This window comes from Sinohyriopsis cumingii, chromosome 1 (genome assembly GCF_028554795.1).
Source record: "Sinohyriopsis cumingii isolate HCF-2022 chromosome 1, ASM2855479v2, whole genome shotgun sequence".
NCBI lineage: Eukaryota > Metazoa > Mollusca > Bivalvia > Unionida > Unionidae > Sinohyriopsis > Sinohyriopsis cumingii.
Window position 1 is genome coordinate 150,578,230 of NC_142961.1, and position 26,499 is coordinate 150,604,728.

At 33.8% G+C, this 26,499-nt stretch overlaps 1 protein-coding gene across 1 annotated transcript in view; it reads left to right on the forward strand.

Annotated features, from left to right (window-relative positions):
- Positions 1-26,499, forward strand: part of LOC149808149 (TPR repeat-containing protein DDB_G0287407-like) — a 131,406-nt gene that overhangs the window by 38,688 nt on the left and 66,219 nt on the right. The window contains exons 9-16 of the mRNA XM_089973878.1: positions 5,016-5,177; positions 6,359-6,463; positions 10,331-10,398; positions 11,968-12,052; positions 16,877-17,016; positions 24,025-24,087; positions 25,570-25,618; positions 26,340-26,482. Of these exons, the coding sequence (XP_089830004.1) occupies positions 5,016-5,177; positions 6,359-6,463; positions 10,331-10,398; positions 11,968-12,052; positions 16,877-17,016; positions 24,025-24,087; positions 25,570-25,618; positions 26,340-26,482 (815 nt within the window). The remainder of the gene's footprint in view (positions 1-5,015; positions 5,178-6,358; positions 6,464-10,330; positions 10,399-11,967; positions 12,053-16,876; positions 17,017-24,024; positions 24,088-25,569; positions 25,619-26,339; positions 26,483-26,499) is intronic.

Genomic DNA, 26,499 nt, shown 5'->3' on the forward strand with positions numbered 1-26,499 from the left:
TTTAAAGTAGTTTAATATTAAAATACTAACTTCCATTATAATCTATCAGAAACACATACATTATCATGATATCTCGTCTTAAATACTGTAATATTTTCAGCAGATTTTACATGTAGTGGAAGCTTGTTCCACAGAACAGTACCAGAGTCCTGTCTTGAAAAAGTCCTGAATAAGTTCTGAAGATACTCTGGTGCAGCTCCATGTAGACATTTATATAAAAGAACTGCCTTGTGAAAATCAATCCTGTCATATACTGTGAACCATTTTAGTTCTGTAGACAATGCTTCTAAGGGATGATCAATAGATGCATCTAAAATTATGTGTGCTGTCCGTTTTTGAAGTTTATTAATTCTGTCAAGTTGAGATTTGGCACAGCTTCTTCATAAAGTTGAACAGTAACCTTTTGTTGAATATATGATTAATAGTATAGATTGCAAATTTTCATAGGTAAATATTTCTTGATTCTTCTTAGTAGTGCAGTTTTAGATGACAGCATTTTACAAAGCTTGACAATATGGTCATCCCATTATAAATTATTATCTACATACACACCTACAAGCTTTTCATTTTCTGATGGATGATTATCCATTATAAGCGATAGTTCTGGGTTCCTTAACTTGTGTAACTATTGTGATGTACACAGAATCATACATTTTGTTTTACCATCATCAATTACCATCCTATTTTGTTGTGCCCAGTTCTGAACTCTAATTATGTGTGAGTTTAATCTCTTTTGGAAAACTTCATTATCAGAACTAGATGTATAGATCAAATGATACATGGATTCATGAGGTTTTCCATTTTTTGGACAACAGTTTCATTTGAATGAGGAGTTTATTTGAGTAAGTATTAAATGCAATTTTAATATACTAGAATCATTATTATTCTTCTCTCATTTTCAGTAATACTGTTCTTTGAATACCTTGTGCTTTTTCTCCTTTCTCTCTATCCTTACTTATGTCATAATGTATTAATTTAAGGCAGAGAGTGGAAATTACAGCTATCAGATACTGTAAAGATTCTTGTGCATTGAAACAATATAAAATGAATTGTAATTAAATTTTTTTAAAAGGATTGAAATAAACCAAATGCAAGCAAAAGCTAATATTTTATTACCAGACTAAAGAAATGACATTGATTTATCAAATAGCTTTGTTGATCACTAACGATAAAACAAAATATGAAAATTGGTGGGGGGAGGGCTTCTTTCTTATATGTGGCCAAATTATTATTGGCACTTTAAATTCATGGTTCAGGGCACTTCAAATTTCAAAACTGACCCAAACAGACTTTCTGTCATAGTTTTAGGTTTATCTGGCCTTTCTGCCCCAATGTTAGGTATTTGGACAATTGTTGGGGGTGGTCATTGGAAGCTCAAACTCATTGCATCAGAGCCTATCAGAGCACAAAACATTTGACAATTGTTGGGGGTGGTCATTGGAAGCTCAAACTCATTGCATCGGAGCCTATCAGAGCACAAAGCATTTGACAATTGTTGGGGGTGGTCATTGGAAGCTCAAACTCATTGCATCAGAGCCTATCAGAGCACAAAACATTTGACAATTGTTGGGGGTGGTCATTGGAAGCTCAAACTCATTGCATCAGAGCCTATCAGAGCACAAAACATTTGACAATTGTTGGGGGTGGTCATTGGAAGCTCAAACTCATTGCATCAGAGTCTATCAGAGCACAAAACATTTGACAATTGTTGCGGGTGGTCATTGGAAGCTCAAACTCATTGCATCAGAGCCTATCAGAGCACAAAACATTTGACAATTGTTGGGGGTGGTCATTGGAAGCTCAAACTCATTGCATCAGAGTCTATCAGAGCACAAAACATTTGACAATTGTTGGGGGTGGTCATTGGAAGCTCAAACTCATTGCATCAGAGCCTATCAGAGCACAAAACATTTGACAATTGTTGGGGGTGGTCATTGGAAGCTCAAACTCATTGCATCAGAGTCTATCAGAGCACAAAACATTTGACAATTGTTGGGCGTGGTCATTGGAAGCTCAAACTCATTGCATCGGAGCACAAAACATTTGAAGAGACATAGACGTAAACTGTATGGTTATAGAACAAATGAATCTTCACAACCTTTGCAAATTTTAGATGAGATAAATAAGCTTATGGTTTTGGTAGTTAACCCTCAGGATTCCATACTTCTGATCCAGTTTGGACCAGACATTGAATTTGGCTTTATCATTAGAATCTCAGACAAGACAAGGGATATTCATACATACCTATGAGGTGCATCTGATTGATAGAAGTCATTTCTGATCTGATTTTGATTAAAAATATGGAATGTGTGCTCTTTCCATCAAGATCTTGGATGAGTTCGATAATGAGTGTGAGCAATGCATACTAATGAGGTGATCATCTATTTGATTGGCTGAGCCTGTTATCAATCTCAAAGTTGTATATTTTATTTGATTTTGATCAAATTTGGAATATATGCTTGCATCATCAAGCTGTTAGATGTATTTCATGATGAGCAAGATGCATGCACATTAATGAGGTAACCTTGCATTCAGTTGTCTGAGTTTGTTACCACTCTGGAAGCCATATTTCTGATCAGAAATAATTATCAGATTTGGAATATATGTTTATTTGATCAAGATCTTGGACAGTTTCAGTAACTAAAGATTAACACATATTAACCCTTTACCTAATGCAAGCGCCTTTAGACTCCTCTACTCTATTCGCATGCCTCTACTCCATTTGCATGGAAGTGCCTTTTGACGCCTTTACTCCATTCACATGGAAGTGCCTTTTGACGCCTGCTGTAAACATCGGCCATTTTTAGAGGGTTTTCGTAGTACTACCTTTGGGGAAAACCCCCTATTAGATACCTCATTCATTGCTGTGAATGACCATTACGTCAGATCACATGGTCGCTATTTATGCTCTGGTCGAAATCTGCTATTTAAAGTAACTGGGTCATATTCTCCACTCTCCAACATGGAGGTCACGGATTTCGTTCAGTACTTTTCACGATTAGAATCACAACTATGAAAGCTTCAATAACTTAGGTAAAGGCTCTGATATTGATGTAGGTAGCAATTAGTTTTTATAAATTATCAAATTCAGATGACTTAGTGATGTAGACACAGACGAAGAACTTGTAAATTTCAAGTATGAGAAATGGCAGCTACAGTTGGTCACGCGGCTTCACTGACTTGATGGTGACCAAGTTCTCTCAAGATTTTAAAACACAAAAAATTTTTTTACATGAAAAATAATTACACAGCTTTAACGATCGGACTTTACTCTTAAATTTTTCCATCCATAATAGATGTGTACCAAAAATGTAAAATGCTTAAAATTGCTGTTAACATACACTACACTGCTTAACAGTTAACAGGCAGGCCTATGTGTATGGAGTCGAATAGGTAACAGGTGTTCTATTTATAGCGCACTGCACTGGGTAACTTTGCTTCATGTGTATCAGAGGGCTTAAAAGCCATACACTTTATGAGGTAAAGGGTTAATCAGATTGCCAGGAAATAAAAAACTTCTGAGATCAACTTTGAGCTCAAGATTTTGTAACAGCATGTCACAAAGGACTTTAAAATTATAGCATCACATTTTATTGCCTGTAAGTAAAAACTCAATCACAAGCCTAAGCTCAAAGTTATATAATCCCTAGGCCATATCATTGAAGTTCTGTATCAAAGTGTAATAATCCCTAGGTCATATCACTGAAGTTCTCTATCAAAATTGTATAATCCCTAGGCCATATCACTGAAGTTCTGTATCAAAGTGTAATAGTCCCTAGGCCATATCATTGAAGTTCTGTATCAAAGTTTTATAATCCCTAAGCCATATCATTGAAGTTCTGTATCAAAGTGTAATAATCCCTAGGCCATGTCATTGAAGTTCTTTATCAAAGTGTAATAATCCCTATGTCATATAACTGAAGTTCTATATCAAAGTGTAATAATCCATATGCCATATCACTGAAGTTCTGTATCAAACTGTAATAATCCCTAGGCCATATCATTGAAGTTCTGTATCAAAGTTTTATAATCCCTAAGCCATATCATTGAAGTTCTGTATCAAAGTGTAATAATCCCTAGGCCATGTCATTGAAGTTCTTTATCAAAGTGTAATAATCCCTATGTCATATAATTGAAGTTCCGTATCAAAGTGTAATAATCCCTAGGCCATATCATTGAAGTTCTGTATCTAAGTGTAATAATCCCTAGGCAAAATAGTTGAAGTTATGTATCACAATGTAAGAATCCCTCGGCCATATCATTGAAGTTCTGTATCAAAGTGTAATAATCCCTAGGCCATACCATTGAAGTTATGTATCAAAGTTTTATAATCCCTAAGCCATATCATTGAAGTTCTGTATCAAAGTGTAATAATCCATAGGCCATATCATTGAAGTTCTATATCAAAGTGTAATAATCCCAAGGCCATATCATTGAAGTTCTATGTCAAAGTGTAATAATCCCTAGGCCATATCATTGAAGTTCTGTATCAAAGTGTAATAATCCCTAGGCCATATTGAAGTTCTGTATCAAAGTGTAATAATCCATAGGCCATATCATTGAAGTTCTGTATCAAAGTTTTATAATCCCTAAGCCATATCATTGAAGTTCTATATCAAAGTGTAATAATCCCTAGGCCATATCATTGAAGTTCTGTATCAAAGTGTAATAATCCCTAAGCCATATCATTGAAGTTCTGTATCAAAGTTTTATAATCCCTAAGCCATATCATTGAAGTTCTATATCAAAGTGTAATAATCCCTAGGCCATATCATTGAAGTTCTGTATCAAAGTGTAATAATCCCTAAGCCATATCATTGAAGTTCTGTATCAAAGTTTTATAATCCCTAGGCCATATCATTGAAGTTCTGTATCAAAGTCTAATAATCCCTAAGCCATATCATCGAAGTTTTTTTATATCAAAGTGTAATAATCCTTAGGTCATATCATTAAAGTTCTGTATCATCTATATGTTACACTAAATAACAAGATGTAAACAGTATTCACTTTTGTAGCCCTTGTACTGGTTGCCATCTGTACAGCTGGTAGGGTCAGTTCTGGTCCTTTCAACTCTGGACTCAGACACAGAAAGCATTACTGAGCTGGAAGTCCACAGAAAGTTTAAGACTATCACAGTCACTCCTTTGGATACACAAGAAAAGCAAGAAATGTGTGTTGTAAGTTTCACCTGTCTTCAACTTTTTTAAATATTTGAATACATTAATCAGTTTGAGCATTAAATTTGCTGATACATTGTTCATCAAAATAAAAATTGTTGAATATTGTCAGAAACTTGGATCATGAAGGAATGTATTTTTGTCTATCCTTTTTTGTCTGCATCAGGATCATGAATGTAACACACAAGTTTCTTGCAAACCATTAATGTAATATTCAAGAGTCTTGTAAACCATTCATGTAATAAACAAGTGTCTTACAAACCTTTAGCTCTGTGACTTCATGTAATATCTAGGTGGTCCTAGTGAAATTGGTGCCAGTCTTAAGTTAATACGGCCAATATGATAGATATCTTGAAAATCTTGTTATTCTAGATGGATTCTCATATCTGCATATAAGAATTTTTATGATATCTTTTTGCTGATTGTACATCTATTATGGCCATAATTGCTCAAGATTGTTAGAGATGGCATCAACACTCAGCAGTTAAAAAGAAGAAATGGTCTTATCTTGGATTCCTATAAAAACTCTTTATGACCAGCAGAGTGCCAGTTTCTTTTGAGGATCTTTTGTTAAGTGGGGATTCCATAACTTTATGGAGGATACATGAAATTGCATGTTCTGGATAAAAAAATTTGGTCCTGCCCTTGTATGTGTCCATATCCCTTGGGGGCTAACACTAGAGTCATAATTACAAACAGCCATAATTGTGCTTTCTCGCATGAAAAGACAAAGACATTGTGTATCCAGTATTGGCTCCTCTCCGTGCCTGCTGGGGAGGGATCTTTAGGTCATAATTTACAAATCATTTATAGCCCCACACTTTAAGTATATTATACACATACTTGACATTGCAAGAGGAACTTGTGCACAGTTCTTACTATGCATGACTTATGCCTCTGAGGTCGTAACCAAGGAATCACTGAGAGCCTCACTCTAACGATACACACACACTTTCTCTGCATAAGGAAGCCAAGATTTTTTATGCAGCTGGCATGGACCCTTCATATAAACTGTTTTTGTAGCATCACCCAAAATGTATTATTGAAATTCTTTTCCAGTCATGAATATCAAGAATGCCTAACTGTATAATGTCTGTGGACGAGTAAAGTTACTGTTTCTGTTTTATCACTCACTGTTCTAAATTACTAAGTAAATAATAAATTATTCTCTTTTCTAACAGCAAATTTTGCAAACCAGCGGAAAAGAGCTCTCTCCACACCAATTACAGAGAATTGTTGACGCCAAACAGACAGAAAATCCTCTCTTCCTTAACATCACTCTCTTTGTGAGTATTGGGTAATCGGTACTTAGAAAAAGGGGAGTGACTTCCTTAACATCACTCTTTCTGTGAATATCAGGTAATTGGTACTTAGAAAAAGGGGCTTTTGATCTTGCCCTGGGAATGGAGGGTTGGGAGTATTTTATATAAATTTCCAATACCACCAAGATTCTTTGTCTCCAAATTGTTAAAGATTTGCAGGCGTAATCAGTGACTCAGATGTCAACACTTACCAGACCAGGAACTTTAGTCATGACCTGGGGTCTTTCCTACACCTAAGGACTTAGATTCCAAGGATTCCAAGTTATGATATGTAAACTTTTGAAATTCCCACCCATTATATATATATATATATATATATATATATATATATATATATATATATATATATATATATATATATATATATATATATATATATATATATATATATATATACACCTCTACCTCGCTAACTTGTGCTTGATGGGGTCCACAAACATAGACTACACTTTAAGCGAGGTGCGAGTTACTGAGGAACCTCCAAAAATTGAACAAAAATTGCTTTGACATCGAGAAAACCACTGGAAGTGGGGGGAGCAGTGTTAGGGAACTGGGCTGCTTATTGACTGAATCCTTAGCTGTTACGGTAGATTGACGCATTTTACATTTAATTACAAGAGGACACATTGCATTTATGATGATTACACTTAAAAGGAACTAAAAGATAGAACTAGAACACAAATTTCAATTGATAACAAAATTATTTAATTTGTATTTATTTATTAAAGTACTGCCTCTGGTGTGAGTCACATTTTCATTGATCAAAATTTCCTTACATATCGTTAATTGCGGTGTACTATGAATGTCGTTTGGAAAGAAAATGTAAAATATTGTATGACCTATTTTTAAACTTGATATTTCATTGTGTTGATTAAAATTTCCAGGTCCTATCTACCTTTTTCGATGATATAACGAGCAATACATCAAAGTTTCTGTTACCAATTTTGATGGCAATTTTCTTTAAGTTCAACAAATAGGGATCAATTTTTTGGGTATTTTCTGGTTGAAAAAATGGGATCCACACCTGACCCCATGTTATAAGCGGGTTCACGAGTTATCTGGGCACAAGTTATCGAGGGAGTGGTATATATATATATATATATATATATATATATATATATATATATATATATATATATATGATGGACTGTTTTGGGTATTGGTACTTTGTTAAAGTTGAATTAATATAATTCTGGTTTAAGTTGAAACTACTGTTATGTCTGTTTAATTTGTATTGTTTGTTGGCTTTTTTTAATGATTATATGTTATGTACATTTGTATTTTGTTCTTGACCCTGTCCAAAATTAAGTTCAGTGTACCTGACCAGGGACATTTGTTTTATAAACAGCAGAATACATAGCTAAAATCATTTCTATAATTGTGGATTAAATATTCAGATCATTATATTCAGAGGTGAACTTGTTTAATTGTATCGGAGTCTAGGACATTGTCTTTCACTTGCAAATTCCTAAACTTGTTGACAACTTTGAATATTTTAGAGAGGATGCTGACCTACATCCAGGCTCTGTTATTGTGTCTTAGCTATTTATATAATGTTGTTTACTTGAGAAATTAATCAGTCTCATTATTCTGTTCAGTTTTTCATTTGGGGTGGATTTATTTATTAAAATTATTATTCCTTGGAAAGACAAAGAGCTCATCAGTAATATTCTTGGACAGAAACATTAATTTAGAATTATAGTGAATTCAGACAAGGAGATTTGGATTATATTATTGTGATACACAAAAAGACTTAGCACATCATCATAATCCAGACCACCTGGCACATTAGCATATATGAGACAACAGGCACATCAACACATTCAATATCATAATTTATTTGGAATACCACTGGAATTGAATTGGAACTTCTTACATTTGGACTTGTGATAGAACATTTAGGACTGTTTGGGATTTAATTCACAATACTATAAGTTCTTTTTAACTTTTCACTTTGCATTCTAAGGAAATAAATTATTTGTTGAATTTTACAAAACCTGTTGGTTTTCACTCTTCTTTGTCACTTAGTTTAAGACCATAGCGTCACAACACTACTAAAAATTATTTGTCCCAGTTTCACAAGGTTGTTTTAAAGCTAGCTTCCAAATATGTTCACATTGCAATAATCAAACCTATTGCCATAATGTTTCTCAGTTTCATAATGTGTTTTAAAGCTAACTTCCACACATGTCCCATTCCTAATGATGGAACCTATTACTATCATGTATCTCATTTTCAAGCAATGTTATGGTTTTATTCATGATAGAAGCTATCATACAGTGTAGTCCTTCACCAGCTGTATCAAATTTCCTCTCACATGTTGTTGAATTGATGTTCCAGATAGGGTACAATCTCATAAGCTTGCACATGGCTGGCTTGCACGCCATAATTGCTCAAATGTGTTTTGTAAAACACAGCAGAAAGTTTATTATTAGAATCAAACTTGTTAATTCATGATACACTTCTCTTGAATTGATTTACTATGACCTTTGGGTATTATAGGTTACTGCATTTGTATGGGAAAATATGAATGAGTTTTTTGGATGGAATACTGCACGACCATTGGAGTGCAGTATATCCATCCGACAAAATGAATTCATATTTTCCCATACAAATGCAGTAACCTTTTTATTATATGCTCATTTTTTTAATTCTACCTAAGGCATAATTATGGGAACAAAATACACTACAAGAAACAACGTAAATGAATGTATGCCGTATTGCAAACTAAATACACAAGCGCATATTCATCATTACATAACACCAACATTATTACTGCGCACATAACTTTGCCCAGATAAATTTGAACTTTCGCGCGCTCGACATAACTTTCGAAAGAAAATGGCATGTCTAGTTAAAATTGAAATTTGGAGTCATATTGTGAATGAATGTGCATTGCAGCATCTTTTCCATTTGATCTGGAATGAATAGATTTTGGTATTTTTTTCGATTCAACGAAATGTCGTGATTATTGACTGGATTTGTATGTGGCAATTCCACATGAAATACATGGGATTGAATAAGCTAGGGAGAAGTGTGTTGACATCTGCAGATGTGTTCCTGTTTCTGTCATTGAATGTTTAAAATCATAATGTGGGGAAAATATGAAGTCTTTCAATTGCAATTATCAAAAAGATGCTATGGAATTTAATGCTTATTTTCATTTTGATAGCAGTAAGGAGGATGCAATTGCACTTATCATCGAAATTACAGCACAATTTCGAAATGTGTAATCCAGATTGAAAACCTATGACATGGCTCATGCAATTCGGGTTTGAAGAATTAAGAAAATACATTTTGAGGAAATTCAGGATGTAAAACTGTAAGTATATTTTATTTTGCCATTCTTATCACCAGCTAAAGAAGAGAGTTTATGACTTATCACTTGTATGTTATTCATAAGGACATTTTCTTGTGTCTGTTGTATACTGTAGCTAGCCTAAATCCAAAACATTGTATCAACGCAGAATGTGCCAAAGCAGCTGGTATGTGGCAGTCCATGAAACATCTGTTTTAGTTCATTCAGAAACAAATTTAAACAACCACAATGTAAAGCGCCTCTTACACGAGTTTACATGATTTGTTTACAAATCAAAAGTGCTGCAGTCTGCATCCAGTGTTTGTTTACAATAGAAAGTAGTTTCTTTATGCACGTGAATGCTATATGTGTATTGGCACGCAGGTTCAGTATCGGGTAATACTGTACGATTCTGACAATGTAAAGTTAACGTAGGAAAAAATGAGCATATAATAAATTCAATTATTGAGACTATACTGTATCTGAATATGAAATATGTTTTTATGATACACTTTCATTGTTGTTTTCTCTAGGAACTGGTTTCCTTTGGCTATTTTCGTCTGCTGGACAAGAAAATCGATTCTTTGGTGAACTCAAAAGGGTAAACATACATGCTTTTCATTATTTGTGAAAATATTCCAGACTTGAATAAATTTAAGCTCATAAGGTACCCAGTTTTTGTGGTTTCATGCACATGAATTTAAAGTCACAATGAAATGTGGATGATCCAAACCAATATTCAGAATGTGATTTCTGCTCACCCTGGCCATACACCATGGTAAAGAATTATTGATTCATTTGTTTTAGCACCAGCTGTATTAATAGTACCAAGAAATATAAATGCCAAGGTATATTTATTGGAGAGTTTATTGGTTAGATTTTAAAACATGCAGAATTGTGTGAACTTGAAAGTTCTGCCTAATGTAATGATTATTTGATGCTGTAGTAATAACTGCAAAAGTACTCATGGCGTGTATACTTTTTTGGTAACTTTTTACACATGTTTCTTTGTCTTGATGTGAAAACTTTGTTAAACTAAATTTGATTGGCACATTGGGCTCTGTAACAAGCAATGTTTTTGAAGTTTGAACCTTGCATCAAGGAATTTTTACAAATGCCTGTTTATAATACAGACTGTCTGGAAGACCCAAAATGGCTGATTCCCAGCGTTGTTCATCTTTAGATGATGATTAGTTGACCTTGTTGATCATAGTAATGAAGGCAATTTATTTTTAAGGTTAGGGAGTATATCAGATTATCAGATTATAGGAACAGGGCAAGTGTTAATGGTGATATCAGTGAGTGAATTTAATCCAAAAATGCCATTAAATACAAATCCAATATACATGTTGGATGGACAAAGACAGCATGCTGGTCAACAGAACACAAGTGTTCATTGTTATTACAAATTACATTTCATGCATATAACTGATGAATAGCTAATCAGAAGATCAGTCCCACATTCACAAAGCCCATTTTAATCTTGTCCTTCCAAAGTGATGCTTTGTTGTGTGTGTAGATAATCCACTTTGTGTTAATTGGCTTAGAGTTATGCTGTAGTACTGTGCATCTCTATTGTCTTCCTTAATTGAACAATCACCTGGGCCAGAAACCACTCCTGAAAGAATGATCTGAGTTCCTCCTTGGAGAATTTGTTGACAGATAAATATGAAGTTTCTGTACCTTCAACTGGCACATAGTTATGAAGACATTATTCTTTTAAATGAATCAGTAACCTCTTCCTGGTTTGTGTTTTGAAAATGTCAAAGTGTATTACTGCCTTCTGTTTACAATGACTAAAGGCAGCAGCTTACCGACATTATTTATATGGTATTAGAATCCATTCAGCAAACAGAAGTCCTCAGGATCTGCATGGCAAACAGAAAACAGTACAATAAATGTTTCTTATAAAAAAGACAGAAATTATTGTTTAAGATACATTTTCCTTCTTAAAGTAATTCATGTACACTTAGTCCTGAATAATCCCATTTTGAAAAATGACAGATATTTTCAAAACCTGTGAGCAACATCTTTGTGTATGGTGCTTATGGACATTGCCTAGGTATCCAAGTTACTGACTAACAGGAAATTGTTTTGCTAGGGTAAATCAGTATTGACAGGAAAGTTTAAAATGTATAACAGCTATAACAATCCCAGATTTTACCTTCAGAATTGAAGAATTGTTCCAAGAGGTTTTGGAGAGACTTGAAGGAGATTATAATGTGGAGGAATACCCTGGACCACTTGTAGAGCAGGTAATGAATTTTGCTTTTGTATGCCTTGTTAAAACACAAAACATAGGCTTTTGTACCAAGTTATAACACATTCACAGGTTATATTGTGCCTGGTTATAACACAATCATAAACTATATGGTTCTATGTTATAGCATGGTCATAGACTATTTTGTGCCTGGTGATTAAATGGTCATAGACTATTTTGTGTCAGTTTATAACATGGTCATAGACTCACACTTGCGCTTATTATTATTATTATTATTGTTGTTGTTGTTGTTGATGTTGTTATTGTTATTATTATTATTATTATTATTATTATTATTATTAAATACTAAACTGTAGTAAGTAGTATTGTTATTTTACTAAGGTATGCAAGAAACATTGTACTTGACCTCACAAGATCATAAAAAATACTCTCTTATTAACTGAATAAGCAGATATCTAGCTAAAGTTGCTGATCTAAAACATAAAAATAAATAAATAAACATCGTGAAAGATTTTTGTTATACTGATGTAGACTTTAGAACTTACTGTAGACCTGTCAAAATGTTTTACTATAAAATGTTATTTTTCCTGGCAATTATTTATATGGTCATCGTTAAATAACTGTAAATTACTGATTTACAGAAAATAATAAAACAAAAATTACCTTTCTTTGCGCACTGCCTTATATGGACTTCATAGTAAGAAAATAGTAAAAGATTTTCTCTTGCACTGTCTGAATATAGGTCCTAGCACAGATCTGAAACCTGACCAGGTCCTAACACAGATCTGAAACCTGACCAGGTCCTAACACAGATCTGAAACCTGACCAGATCCTAACACAGATCTGAAACCTGACCAGGTCCTAACACAGATTTGAAACCTGACCAGGTCCTAACACAGATCTGAAACCTGACCAGGTCCTAACACAGATCTGAAACCTGACCAGGTCCTAGCACAGATCTGAAACCTGACCAGGTCCTAGCACAGATCTGAAACCTGACCAGGTCCTAACACAGATGACAAACCCTTTTATACTTCACGTGGAATTCTGCAGAACTTTGTGCCTGGCAAGGAAAATTCTGTCATTCGCTGGTTAGCAACCACAGGGAAAATTCTGAATGTGCATGCTTGTAATGGCAACCCAACTTTGCTACTGATAGAAACAAAGTCACACCTTAATAAATAATTATGATTAAAAACCTTTGTTAGTTGTTGTTGTTGTTATGTGGTTTAACACCATTTTTTAGCACATGATAGGCTATACATGGCGGCCAGTATTAATGGTGGAGGAAGAACCCAGGAAAACACCGGAAAGAACCACCAACCCACAAGAAGCTACTGGCAAGCTTTCTCACATACCCACATTGGCTGAATCCAAGACTTGAACCAGCGCAGACAGAGGTGAGATGGCAGTGATCCGTAACGGAGAGCGCTTTAGACCACTTGGCCACTCAGGGCCCCCCTTTATTAGTTAGAATATTAGTTAATGTGCATGCAACAAATATTTGTTTAAATAGTCAAAATCAGCCATGCAAAAAAATTTTTTAGGTTTTAAAATGGATGATACTATAAGTGACCATTAGAGAGATAATGATTGGAGTGTTCAAAATCTGGAAATGAGGCTGGTACTGAGGATAGCGATACATTTTTGATATGTTCAATAACTTGGGTATTAAGAAATCCTCAGGACTGAATTACTATGGTCAATGAATTCCTAAATTTGCTTCACCTGTAACAACAAAGTATTAATGCATATGATAAATTTAGGTATAATGAGTTGTAATTTTCAAGATACCTTGAACTGCTCTGGTGGCCTAGTGGTTAGAGCATCGGCCTCAGATGTGGTAGGTTGTGAGTTCGACTTACAAAAATGGTACTAACAGCTACCTTGCTTGGCGCTCAGCATTAATAAATTTGTGTTAGTGCTAGAACTGGTTGGCCTGGTGTCAGGATAATGTGGCTGGGTGTGACATCATGCTACATGTCTGCGGCATGATGCCCCAGTGCTACACATCACTATAAACTGTTATGCTGCAGACATCGTAGCGATATGACTGAAAAAATTGTTGTTGTTGTTGTTGTTGTTGTGGGGTTTAACGCCATTTTTCAGCACGATAGGCTATACATGGCGGCCAGTATTAATGGTGGAGGAAGAACCCGGAAAACCCCGGAAAGAACCACCGACCCACGAGAAGCTACTGGCAGGCTTTCTCACATGCCCACATTGGCTGAATCTTAGACTCGAACCGCCGCAGACAGAGGTGAGATGGCAGTGATCCGTAACGAAGAGCGCTTTAGACCACTCGGCCACTCGGGGCCCCCGAAAAAATTGTTAAAGCTACATTAAAAATCCAAATCAGGCACACTGAAGATGCCTTGAAGTGTGCAAAGGTTCCACCAATCTTTTATAAAGGTGAACATGAGGATCAAGGGAACTTCTAACCACTACCCATTCTACCTATATTATCAAAATTATTTGAAAAGCAAATTGCTATGCAGGTCTATGAATTTTTTGAAAGTTACTTTCTATTTCTAAAGGCACAATCATGATTTAGACAATATCACTTATGCCAAATGGAAATCACCAAATTAACAAATTACCATCAATAATTGCAGAAGCTCCTGACTTGGTATCTCACAATCAGGAGCTTTCCAAAATCACATTATAATGAACTAGTTAGCTACAGGTAAGACCTAGTGATTCTCAGGGCTGAGCTAGTTGAAGTTCATTATCTCATCACTGCTACGGTAGCTGGATTGGTCTGAGTATGAAGGGACACAAATGTACACTGACACTCTTTTACTTATTTCTGCCTTTCCTATCATTACTCTCTTGACTGTTCTATTGCTACCATCTTTCCCTTATTTTTGATCATGCACCACTCATTGCTTAATATTCAAGTGTGACTGCATCAGTGTACTGAGAGAGAGAGATCATTTGCCAGTAGGAATGGATAGTGGTTTGCTTTTGATTTAGTTGATAATGAAATTCTGTTGATAAAATGTATACAATGAAATCATCAGTATATTGCACATGCCAGGTTATTTGTTTTTTTGTACTCAATTAAATGTGTACAATTTCTTTTCAGCTATGGAATATTTTTTGCTCAATTTAAAGGGCATATATTAATACAGCAAAACCGGTCTTGAGTGACCTCTGCTGTGAGTGACCATCTGTCATTTATGACCACAATTATTATGTACAGATTGATTTTTTTATATATTAAATGCAATGAAGTCAGTGACCACCTGCAGAATGTGACCAACGACCACAATTTTCTGGCAAAAAAATGTATTTCAACACTGTTATGAATGACTGCTTTGCAAAACCAACACTGTTGACATTTATTTAATCTGAAGTAACCATGACTGTTAAGGAATTTCTGCATACAAAGTGCAGATTGATCTAAAACAACACCGCTATGCATGCTTGCTTTGTAGAGATAAATACCACTGACCTTTAGTGTTTGTGCTATAAAAAATAGTCAAGTCTGGCAATGGGTTCTTCAGATCTATAGGTGATGCAGGTAGCTGTCATATGCTACAGTCCATACACCCGATTAAAATACATGTCATTAACTGCCATTGTAGTGCCAGAGTCCTTTAAATCCATGTTATGATTAACCATTCATTCTTCAAAAGGGGCTGTCACAGATGTACATAGTCAGTTCCTAGATTTGTATTGTTTATTCATCTTCGTAGAAAAAACACATAACTTTTGATAATGCCCTGATGAGAGCTCTTCTACAAGAGTTTCATTGTAGTGGTTGAGTATGTTGTTTATCTTTGAAGTTAGACCATAATTCCTGGGGTGAATGAGGTTATTGCTTTTGTCTTTAATAAGTGATTATCATCTTTCAGATTCAGTTATCATTATAAATGGTTTGTGTTTTTTTTTTTTTTAATTTTAATGTGACCACTGTTAAAACCCATACCAGGTCATCATCTGTTCACAGTGATGGAGGACAGTTCCACCCTTTATTTATCAAGTTAATCTCTTTATGTCGAGGGAGAATTAAGCATTTTGGTTTTGTCTTGAAATTATTTTGTTTCCAGTTAATTATGTCTTTTGATTTCATTCATTGGTTCATATAAATCCCATATTTACCTAAACCCTGATCAAAGCCACTAATTCGTACATGGGATGAGTAAGCGTTGTTACCTGTACAGTTCTTATTCTACATTTGAAGCGAGTCTGAAATGTATGGACATGTACAGATAACTTATAGACGGAATAAATAAATATTACCCTATTCATTTTGCAGTTCATATGTTAACCTACATGTATACATGATCTTCAAATATAATTGTAAATATTTAATGATTATCGTGTATCTTTGTTGCTATGCAAAATTACTTTGAGATTAAATGATTGCAATATTTTGACAAGAACTATGAATAAGGAATAAAATACATGACATGTGAAGAAATTGTAGATGTTTTCCCTTCTTAAACCTGCTGCATTTTGACTTTGAAAGATGGTAATCTTGCATAAACCTGTTATGAGAGACCACCTGTCTTGAGAGACTGCTTTTTGTTGGCAGGAGAGGTGGTCTCACAAAACAGGTTTTACTGTGTTAGATTAAAAATATATATTATGAATAACTTAAAAAAATATTTACTTTAATTTTGATGTAAATTACTTTTTGTTGTTACTATTTCAAGGCTACAGAAATAACAGCATTGTCAATAAATCATAATGCATTTGAACTTTTCAGCTTTTTGTGGGAAGACAAAAATTAGTTTTTGAAACGAAGTTTTTTCATTCTCTAGTTATTATGTTGTATTGTATATATGAAGTTTTTTCATTCTTTAGGTATTAAGTTGTATTTTAAAAAATGAAGCTTTTCATTCTCTAGGTGTTATGTTGTATTCATTTGTCCCATCAAGGGATGTCAGAAAAGGAACTTTTGGAGATCTTCAATATCCCCTCTCATGTCTGGTCTCCACTCTACTTTGCCATAGAGAAAGTCATCATTGACCAGGGAGGGTTTTTCAAGTAGGTATCTGTAAACCACATTTTGTTCTCATTCCTATATATGTATGATATATTTGCTGACATGTGAAAGTCATGCAGGATACACTTATCCCACTCTGTAGATGACATTGTTATGATTTTATTAATGTCGGCAATGTTTCCTGCTGTTTTAGTATTAAAAAAACATATTTTCAATGCCTTTAAACAGTAATCTTTCATTACAGACTTGTTATGCTCTTTCTCTTAATGTAAAAGTTTTATGAAAATACCTGGCATTTTTAAATCAGTATAAATACCAATGATAAGTACTTTTGGTTTCCAACATTATTTGCAAGTGGAAAGATAACAAGAAAAAATAACTCATCATATAATTTTGATATGGGATAGAAAAATCCCAGCATTGTAATCAGAGCCTCATTCCTGCATTTAATTCGGTACCAGTGCATATGATTGATTGATTCTGTTCTTCTCAACAATCTCTCTCCAAGTTTCTGCTCACAAATTCTGATGCTGAGACTGGAATTTTCCAATCTCACATGGATGCATATAATGTATTTAAATATTTTCATGAATGAAATGCATCCAGAAGCAAACAGCACATAGACTTGGATCAAACTCAGTGCTATTAATTCAAATGAGCATCGTACACCTTGATTTGTTGGTTCATTGTACATTGGCATGTCTGGGTCTACACTGTTCACAACAACACAGTGCACATTATACAGTACATGCATCATGTTTAATGGAAAATCCACGTTAACACAGTGGACCTTAATCCATTTTACGCTTTGTCCATCACAGACAGGACATAGTGGTGGTCATGGATTGTCCACATCATGGTTTTTTGTGGATGGATTAAGATTTATTACCCCAGTTAGAGGTCACAGCAATATAAATATGTAATCGTGGATGTCCACTACATGGCATTGAACTTATCTGAACTAGTCTCAGGTTCAGTGCCTAGTGCAGGTTGCTCTTTTTAAGTTGTACACAATGCTGTTTAATATTCAAAGACTCATCCACTAAAATGCAGTCACATGTCTTTTTGAGGGATGAAAGATTTCTGAGCCAAGAATGCTGAGATTATTTATGTGTTTCACAAACTATACAAAGTTTAATTATAATTATTTTCATGAGAGAGATTTCTGCCTAAATTTAAGCAAACAAAAAGAAAAATAAATCACAAATAAGTATTTGCAGGTTTCATTTTGCCAGTCACTTTTAAATTGTTTAACATGTTCCCACACAATACACAGCTCTGTCCAATATGCAACTTCTGCTAGTCCAGCCTGTTTAGTACTTGTGACCTAAATATACATGTCCATGCAACACGTTCTAATAGGAACTAAACATAAGTTTACATTTACCATTGACATAGTATTTTTACACAGGATCTATAAAGCAAGTGATGCCACATGATATAACCTTCAGCATCATAAAGTAATTATAACTATACTTAGGATTTGGTCATCTGCTGAGCTTACATGTAGTATTTTAAAAAAGGGACAAGTGAAAGTGATGAACAAGTGTAATCACTTAAATATTTTCTATAGGAGATACACTTGTACTATTTTCATTTAATGCAGATGAAATTTTAGTACATTACATTCTTTCAGTCTGAATGAATTACTGAAGTAGCAGTTAATTTCTCATGGATATCCGTCGTCTTTTGCAATTCAGTGGAAATACCTGCTATAATTATGCAAACTTAGTTGCGAAACTGTTATCTGCAGCGTATACGATTGTATTTACAGTACAAGAAATAGCCTTCAGTTTTGTACATATATTTTTTGTAAGCTTTATGTAAGTGGAATTTCTTCTTGTTCATTGCCGTCTTGTTTAACATGTACTGTGCTGAACATGTGACAGCTTGTCTGAGCCTTCTATGTCACCTGAAGTGGCAAAACTACATGTTTGCCAAGGCTGTAAAATCTATCTCTAATCGCATTGATTGTTATTAATGTGGCTTCTTATTTTTGATGACTTTATACAGGTATCCCTTGTAGAACTTTATTTACTCCGTACTGGATGTAGAAATATTTTTGGCTTCAAAAGTGTAAACCCCTATTATTTCTGGTTTATCATTAAGGTCATCATGAATGTAATGCTCACTCATTCAACTTTCCATCTATTAAATTTCTGAAGCATTAAGTTTGTATATGTTGATTATGACCAGATTCGACAACAGATAATAAGAAAATAAGAAAAGCCCACTACTAGCACGTTAATAACTCAATTTAAAATTTAAATTTCTACAGGACATCCATCATACAGTATATCATCTTTTGCAATTCAGCCAAAATGCATTCTCGTTGCAAACAGTTTTTATGTCCATTGCCTTTTTGCTTTATCTAACTGGAATTTCTTATTATTATACTCCCACCTCCACTCCCATTGTTTAACTTCATATCAGCTGAACACATCATATGTATCAATAATGCCTTGTATATCACCTGAAATGGCTGAGCGAAGTGTTTGCCAAGGCTGTTAAATATATCTCTAATTGCAATGATGTTTATCTTGAACCGTTCATCTTTATTCTATGGTTGTTGTGAATACTGTTACTGTGTTCACTTTGAATATTGTAGTAATGCTCACTCATTCAACTTTCACTATCTTAAATTCTGAATCTTTAAGTTCATAAATGTTAATTATGGCCACATTTGACAAAAGATCATAAGAAAATGAGAAAAGCACACTAATGGCAGGTTAATAACCTAATTGATTACATAAATTCTCTTTAAATACAAAATGAATTGCTAAGCAGATATTTATCTTCTATTTAACAATGTGAGCCTCAATATGACCTCTCAAGACAGAATTCTTGGTGTATTCATGGATAACAATTTTACTTGGTCTATTCACATTAAACATATTTCAAAAAAGGTTAACTCTTATCTTTGGCTACTGAGGAAAATCAAAAACATACATTCCTTTTCAGTAAAGGGTCAACTTTTATAAAAGTTATATTTAGCCATATCTGGACTACTGTAATGTAATTTGGGGTAATACCTCTAATTCAAAATAACAACACTTTTAAGACTCCAAAAGAGGGCTTGCCATTTAATTCTAGATCAAAGTATAGACAATTTTCAAGATGCAATGAATAATATAAAGATTTTAACAATACATGAAATAATATTTCTTAGAAAGGCCAAATTGATGTATAAAGTATCCAGAAAAGACATTCCTGTCTATCTAAGCAATATCTTTCACCAAAGAGATGCTGATGGCACTCCAAATTTAAGGTCCATAAGAAGAAAAAATTACATTATACCAAGGCCAAAGAAGGAATTGTTTAAAAAAAGTTTTCATTATACTGGTCCACTGGTATGGAACAACATTCCCAGTGACATAAGGCAGGCTCCTAGCATTTCATCTTTTCACAATCAATGTCTTAAATGGATGAAATCTTTAGAAAATTTAACAGTTCTAGTACAAAAAATACAGCCTGCTTTTCTGTAATTTTACATCATTTTCATAGCTGAATTTTTCAATGCAGGATTATATTTTATGTTTTATATATGTTTATGTTTTCACTGATGCCTGTGAATGTGTTCCAGGCTTGATACTTTGAATTTTAAAATTAATTACTTAGTTTCAAGCCAGACTCTTCACATCATGTTGTATATACTGTATATATTGTACATAACAGATAGAAAGCCTCAAGGTAGATTAGTTCTGTAACTAATTGAGTTACCTTCTCTAAAGAAAGTCTTTATTATTATTATTATTATTATTATTATTATCTATTTACATCAAATAGAGAGTGGAGTAAAAAAATTATTTATAAATTTTGTCAGTAGACAAATTCCAAAATGAAGCGAAATGTAGGATACCGGTATTTAGAAAATGCATACTCTTTAAGTATTGATGTCTTTTTCCATGTTGGTGATAAAAAGCTACGGGTAACATCGATCGAAAGTTGCGTTTCACAATCTCACATGCTTAATTGTAAAAACACATTGTATTTTCAAAGACAGATGTAGTTTGTTTTGCTTTTTATGATAAAAAAGAAAGAAAGCTGGTAGTGTGATACAGCTTTGGTAAACATGTTAGATTTGTGCTGCTGGAAGAGACATGTATTGTATCTACTGTGTTGAATGATTAAGGGGGATAATAAAAATTATATATTTTTTATTTTACCTAATGCTGGAAACGAATTTTATGCAAAAATATTGCAACCTAACCACCTTATGTTTCTCAGTCAGTATTAAAGTCAAGAATTCTTTTTTTCCTACAAACAACAAAAAAGCATTTTCATTCAAAAGTTACAGTTTCCTTTGAATCATCAGTGCTAAAGTATAACATTGAAGTTCAACACCACCCATTACCGGTTATTGTCAACAAGTATATTGGCTGACTTAGAGTAAAAATGTCACTCCTCGGGTTGTTTGAAGGTAGATTCGCAAAAAAGTGACAAAGAAAGTAACATTGTTCATACAAATCATTTGGTTTTTGGCATGAACAGCAGCTAAATGAATAGTCTTGAATAGTCAAATTTGGCATTTTTGTAAAATTATCACTAATATTTTCTTAGTTTTCAGACAACAAGAAATATTTTCATTTAACAGTGTTTATTTTATTTATATCAGAAGGGTGAGGTTGACCACAAGCTGCAAAGAACTGTCATAATCCAAGTCATGTATAATTCTTCTCCATTGGCTTATTACGGTCAGGAGCAGGGAGTGGGTTGTAGGCTGGGAGACATAGAGAGATGGAGGGGATGGGATATAGCTTGAAACAAGTACACTTGTTTTGATTTTAGAAATGAACAACGTCTAGATGTACATCAGGGTCATTACACTTTTTTCTAACATTTAAGTTAAACACTAGAGACCAGTGGTACACAATACTATGAGAACTTGACATCAAATGCGTTGCTTGGTTCAAATTTGTTTTTCACAAACATCATTTTAGTTCTAAGGAGTGTGGTGTTGTGATATTTCCATTCAATAATTAATGTACGTTTTGAGATAATGAAACATGACCTTGAACATGTGTATATAGGAACTGTCCTGACTGACTATTGTTGACTCAAGGCAGGAAGCTGCAGTAGCTGGCATAGCAACTGACTTCCAAGTAAGAATTCACTTCTCCACTAGTGCCTAGTGATCAATGTAGATTTTTTTTTTTTTTAAAAAGGTCAGGAGAGAAAGAAACTTTTTATAAATTAAAATCACTTTATTCGAGACATGAATCACTACTGATAGAGCACAATTGTCAATACAGTGTACACAATTCTCTGCAGTTAAACAATTATTGTACTCTCTCATAAACAAATTATTTTCAAAGTTTTAGGGTAAAAGTACCAAAAAACACTTTCATTGCATAACTCATTTAACTTTTTTACTTTAATATATGATGCCAAGTTATTATTGTATAATAAACTTGAGAAAGAATTATGACACAAGAAATGGTAACACTATTGTTTGTACAGGTAAAGGTATAAAATTGACCCCTACCAGGGTCATGTTGACAGTGTCAGAGTTTCTCCAATTTGTTTTTTAGTGAGTTGCCTCGTAGAGTGAATACAATAGAATTGACAAGGGGTGCCATAAAAGCCAGTATGGCTGCAATAAAATCTGTGATGGACTTCCACTAGATTGAGATTAGTTTCACTAGTCTGGAGAGATTATCCACCAGGCTGAGTGGACTTCTACTATCAATAGTAGACACTTAATCCCTCAGTCCAGAATTGAGTGGGCATTCCATAAAACATGATATATGTACTGTACAAGAGTTAAGGTAACCCACTTTTGTAAAATCATTGCTTACTGTACAGCCTGAAAGACCAGATCATGACATCACTTTTTTACCAAGGTGTGTCATAGCACTGTGCAGTCAAGAAGAGATTGGATTTTAAAAATGATGTGGTTGCAACTTTTGCCCCTTATTAAATAATTAAACATGAAAATTCTTATGTATTTTTCGTAATTTTATAGACAGTCCTGTCCCCAAAAAATGATGTCATTAAGTTATACAAGATCTTGTGAATATTTTAGCAATTTGAACCATTGTAAATCAGCCATGCAGACGGGTTTCTGTTGCAGAAAAATGATAATCTCATACTGAAACAATTCTCTCACCAGCATATACTTTTCTTCATGTATTTTACAAAAGGAGTCTTTCAATCTTTGCAAATTTGACAAATTTTTAAATGCTCATTCAGCAATTATTTTATTGTCATTTAACACCATGATACTTTTTTCATTCTCTTTAATGTAATGACCCTTACTTGGTGATAATTTTTCAGCCAGGAGTAGCATAGGAAAATACAAAACCAACCCGTACATTTTTAACTGATACTTTTATTTCCATGAACCATTAACTCCCCATCCCAAAATTCAGCTTATTTAAATGTTAGATATTCCAAAATTTTACAAGTGATCACCCTAAAATGATATGATGATTGAAACATGGGAGTATTCGCTATTAAACATGATCACCTAAAATGATATACCAGCAATATGGGAGTATATGGTGTTAAAATGTGAACACCTGAAAATGATATGTCAGAAACCTGGAGTATTTGGTTTTATAAAATGATCACCCTAAAATGATGTGCTTGAAACATTGGTATATTTGCTATTAAGAAGGTCCTGTGTGATTTACCTGTTAATGAAACTGTGTCAATAAATTTAAACTTGTGTGTAGTTATGATTGGTGTTATGATGGTAATTACACTCAAGGATCTGCACTACTTGCTGCAGAGAACCAGTTTCTGCATGATTGTTATCGTATATATATACTTGCATATCAGTCTAGATCAACTGCAAACAACAGAGACCCTGATCTTCCATTGTATAATGTGCCAGCAGATCAGGGTCTACATTGTGTCTTCTAGTGATTACTCATACTCAATTCTTGTGGAAACAAGCTTGCAAAAGGGTAGCATGTAGTTTCCATTGCTGAATTATATACACTGTATGTAGTTTCCATTGATGAATTATACATATGTAGTTTCCATTGATGAATTATACATTCATTAGCTCCTGAGCTTACGATTGTTTTTAATCTTTCTTCCAGGTTTGGTTTTATGGAACTAAATAAAGCTGTGATTTCCAGATATTTGTCTGACAGTGAGAAAAGGTACAAACCTTGAAGAACTTATTTTATTTCTTTACATTGTAATGAATTTGTACAAATTTCAAAGAAACATGGCAATTTAATTTACATTTTTATCCCAGCATTTGAAAATAAATAAATAAGAGCAGCAGAAGATTTTTACTAAAATCATTTTGACTTCACATTAAATCTAATTTTTTTGTTCAGGTAAAACATCCTTAAACACTTATGAAAGAAATGGACATTATGTTTTTTTTTGAACAGGTAAAGCATCGTTATACACTTATGAAAGAAATAGACATAATGTTATATTTTGTACAGGTAAATCATCCTTATACACTTATGAAAGAAATGTACATTATGCTATTTTTTTTAGTTCTGCTTATTAGGTGGTCTGTCATCTGTCCATTAATACAAGTTTGTTTTTACTACTCCTAAACTACTTGGAGGATTGCCATGAAATGTTACACTTACATTGATCACATAGTTTAATTTATGTTTAATGAAACTAGTGCTCCTTAAACTTCCAAAATTGCTGCCAAAGTGGACATCGTAAAAATCTTGTTATCACTGCTTTTCCTGAATGGGAAGAGATATCATGTTGGGGTTTCCACCAGAATTCTTATGATATATGGTCCAGAATGAAGATGGCCATGATCTGATGCCCAAAATGGCTGCAATGGCTGCCATCTTTAAATTCTTGCTATTGCTATTTTTGAATAGAAAGTTACATTGTTTTCACTAAAAAAACTTCTTATGATATCCAGTTGGTCCTAATTGACAATGGTACCAATCTGGCATTCAGTATGGAAGCCACAAGCCATCTTTAAAATCTTGTTATCACTACTTCTCCAGAATGAAACGTCACATTAACATGGGGTTTTCACTAAACAACTTCTGGTGATGTCTGGTTGGTCCTAAATTGATGCCAGTATGACACCCAATATGAATTTCAATGCAGCCATCTTAAACATCTTTTTATGGCTGCTCCTCCTGAATTGAAAGTCATATTGACTTTTGGTTTTTGGTTTTCACCAGAAGACTTCTTGTGATGGTTCTGGTTAGTCTTAAATGAAAATGGCACCTCTAAGATGGGCAATATGACTGACTCCATGGCCATCTTTAAAATCTTCTATTACAACTTTTCCTGAGTGATATCAACAGAAGGTTTTTACTGAAAGACTCTTAAGATGAAAATGATGCTAATCTGGCATGCTATATGGCTGCCACAGTGTCTTATCTAAAAATATTTCTGGAAAGTATTACATGCAGTTTCAGAACTTTGTGGTTAAAAAGTAGAAATGGTCATAACTTGAATTCCTGGATTTTTTTTAGAGCATCAGTTCTCTTGGCCAACTTTTGTTTCAGTTCTAACTTTGATCTAGAAAAATTCCATTTACAGTAATTATCTTTCCTAAAATGCTACTTGTATTTGCTTGAAAAGCTGTTTGAAAATTTTGTGTTAATTTTGAAATATTTTCAGTTTTTGGTATCTTTTTTATACAGGATGAAGTACATCAGAATTCTGATTGAGTACTTTGAAAAACAGAAAAAAGTAAGTTGGGATGAGTAAAGTACATAGTGACTTTTAAAAAAAACATTTTAGATTTAGAGAATGTCTGAGTTTTAGACTGGCCTGTCAGACAGTTTGTATTAGCTTGTAAAATCTGAACATTATGTGTCATCCAAACTAAACACATATTCTTTATCTTTCATCACTTTTACTGACATTGGCTGATCACCAGAGTATTGGTGATAACTCTTCTTTCTCATCTGCATGACTTTTTTTGTTTGAAACTTTCACCCTCACCCTCCTATTCCCCTCTACATATACAGTGGTGTCTACTTTATAATAAATAATGAAATGAAAATTAAGTTTTAGAAAATCTTAAAGCAAATTTAGGAAATAATGACCATTTGAATTAATGTATGTTATATTGTGACAGTCTGTTATAGCTTTTGACCAGCATACATTGACAAGTCCAGTTTAAATATAATTACCTAATAATGACTTGCACCAAATCAGACATAACACTGACCAAATTGTCCATCAGTATTTGCAGTTGATGTTGTTTGACTTACAAGTGGATAGGGTCAGCAATGCATCAAAATCCACTGTACAGAATAGATTATGTTCAAATGATATGTGGTGTATCATGTCAAAAAATAATTGCCAGAAAATTTAATTCAAACTGTTCAAAATAAGCTCTATAAAAGTACATTCTTAACACAAACTAAGATGCTTTTTGTAAACCTAAGTTTTCTGGTATTTTCAGCATTTACCATTACTTCTACCCGTGTCTTCTGCATTATCTAAGAGGATATGTTATGAGTTGCCATGGCTCTGGCTGGCCCTAGATGATAAAAATGGACTGGCTCAGTGCCTTGCTGATTTCCATGTTTTCAGCAGATTACAGGAGTGAGTACCAATCCAAT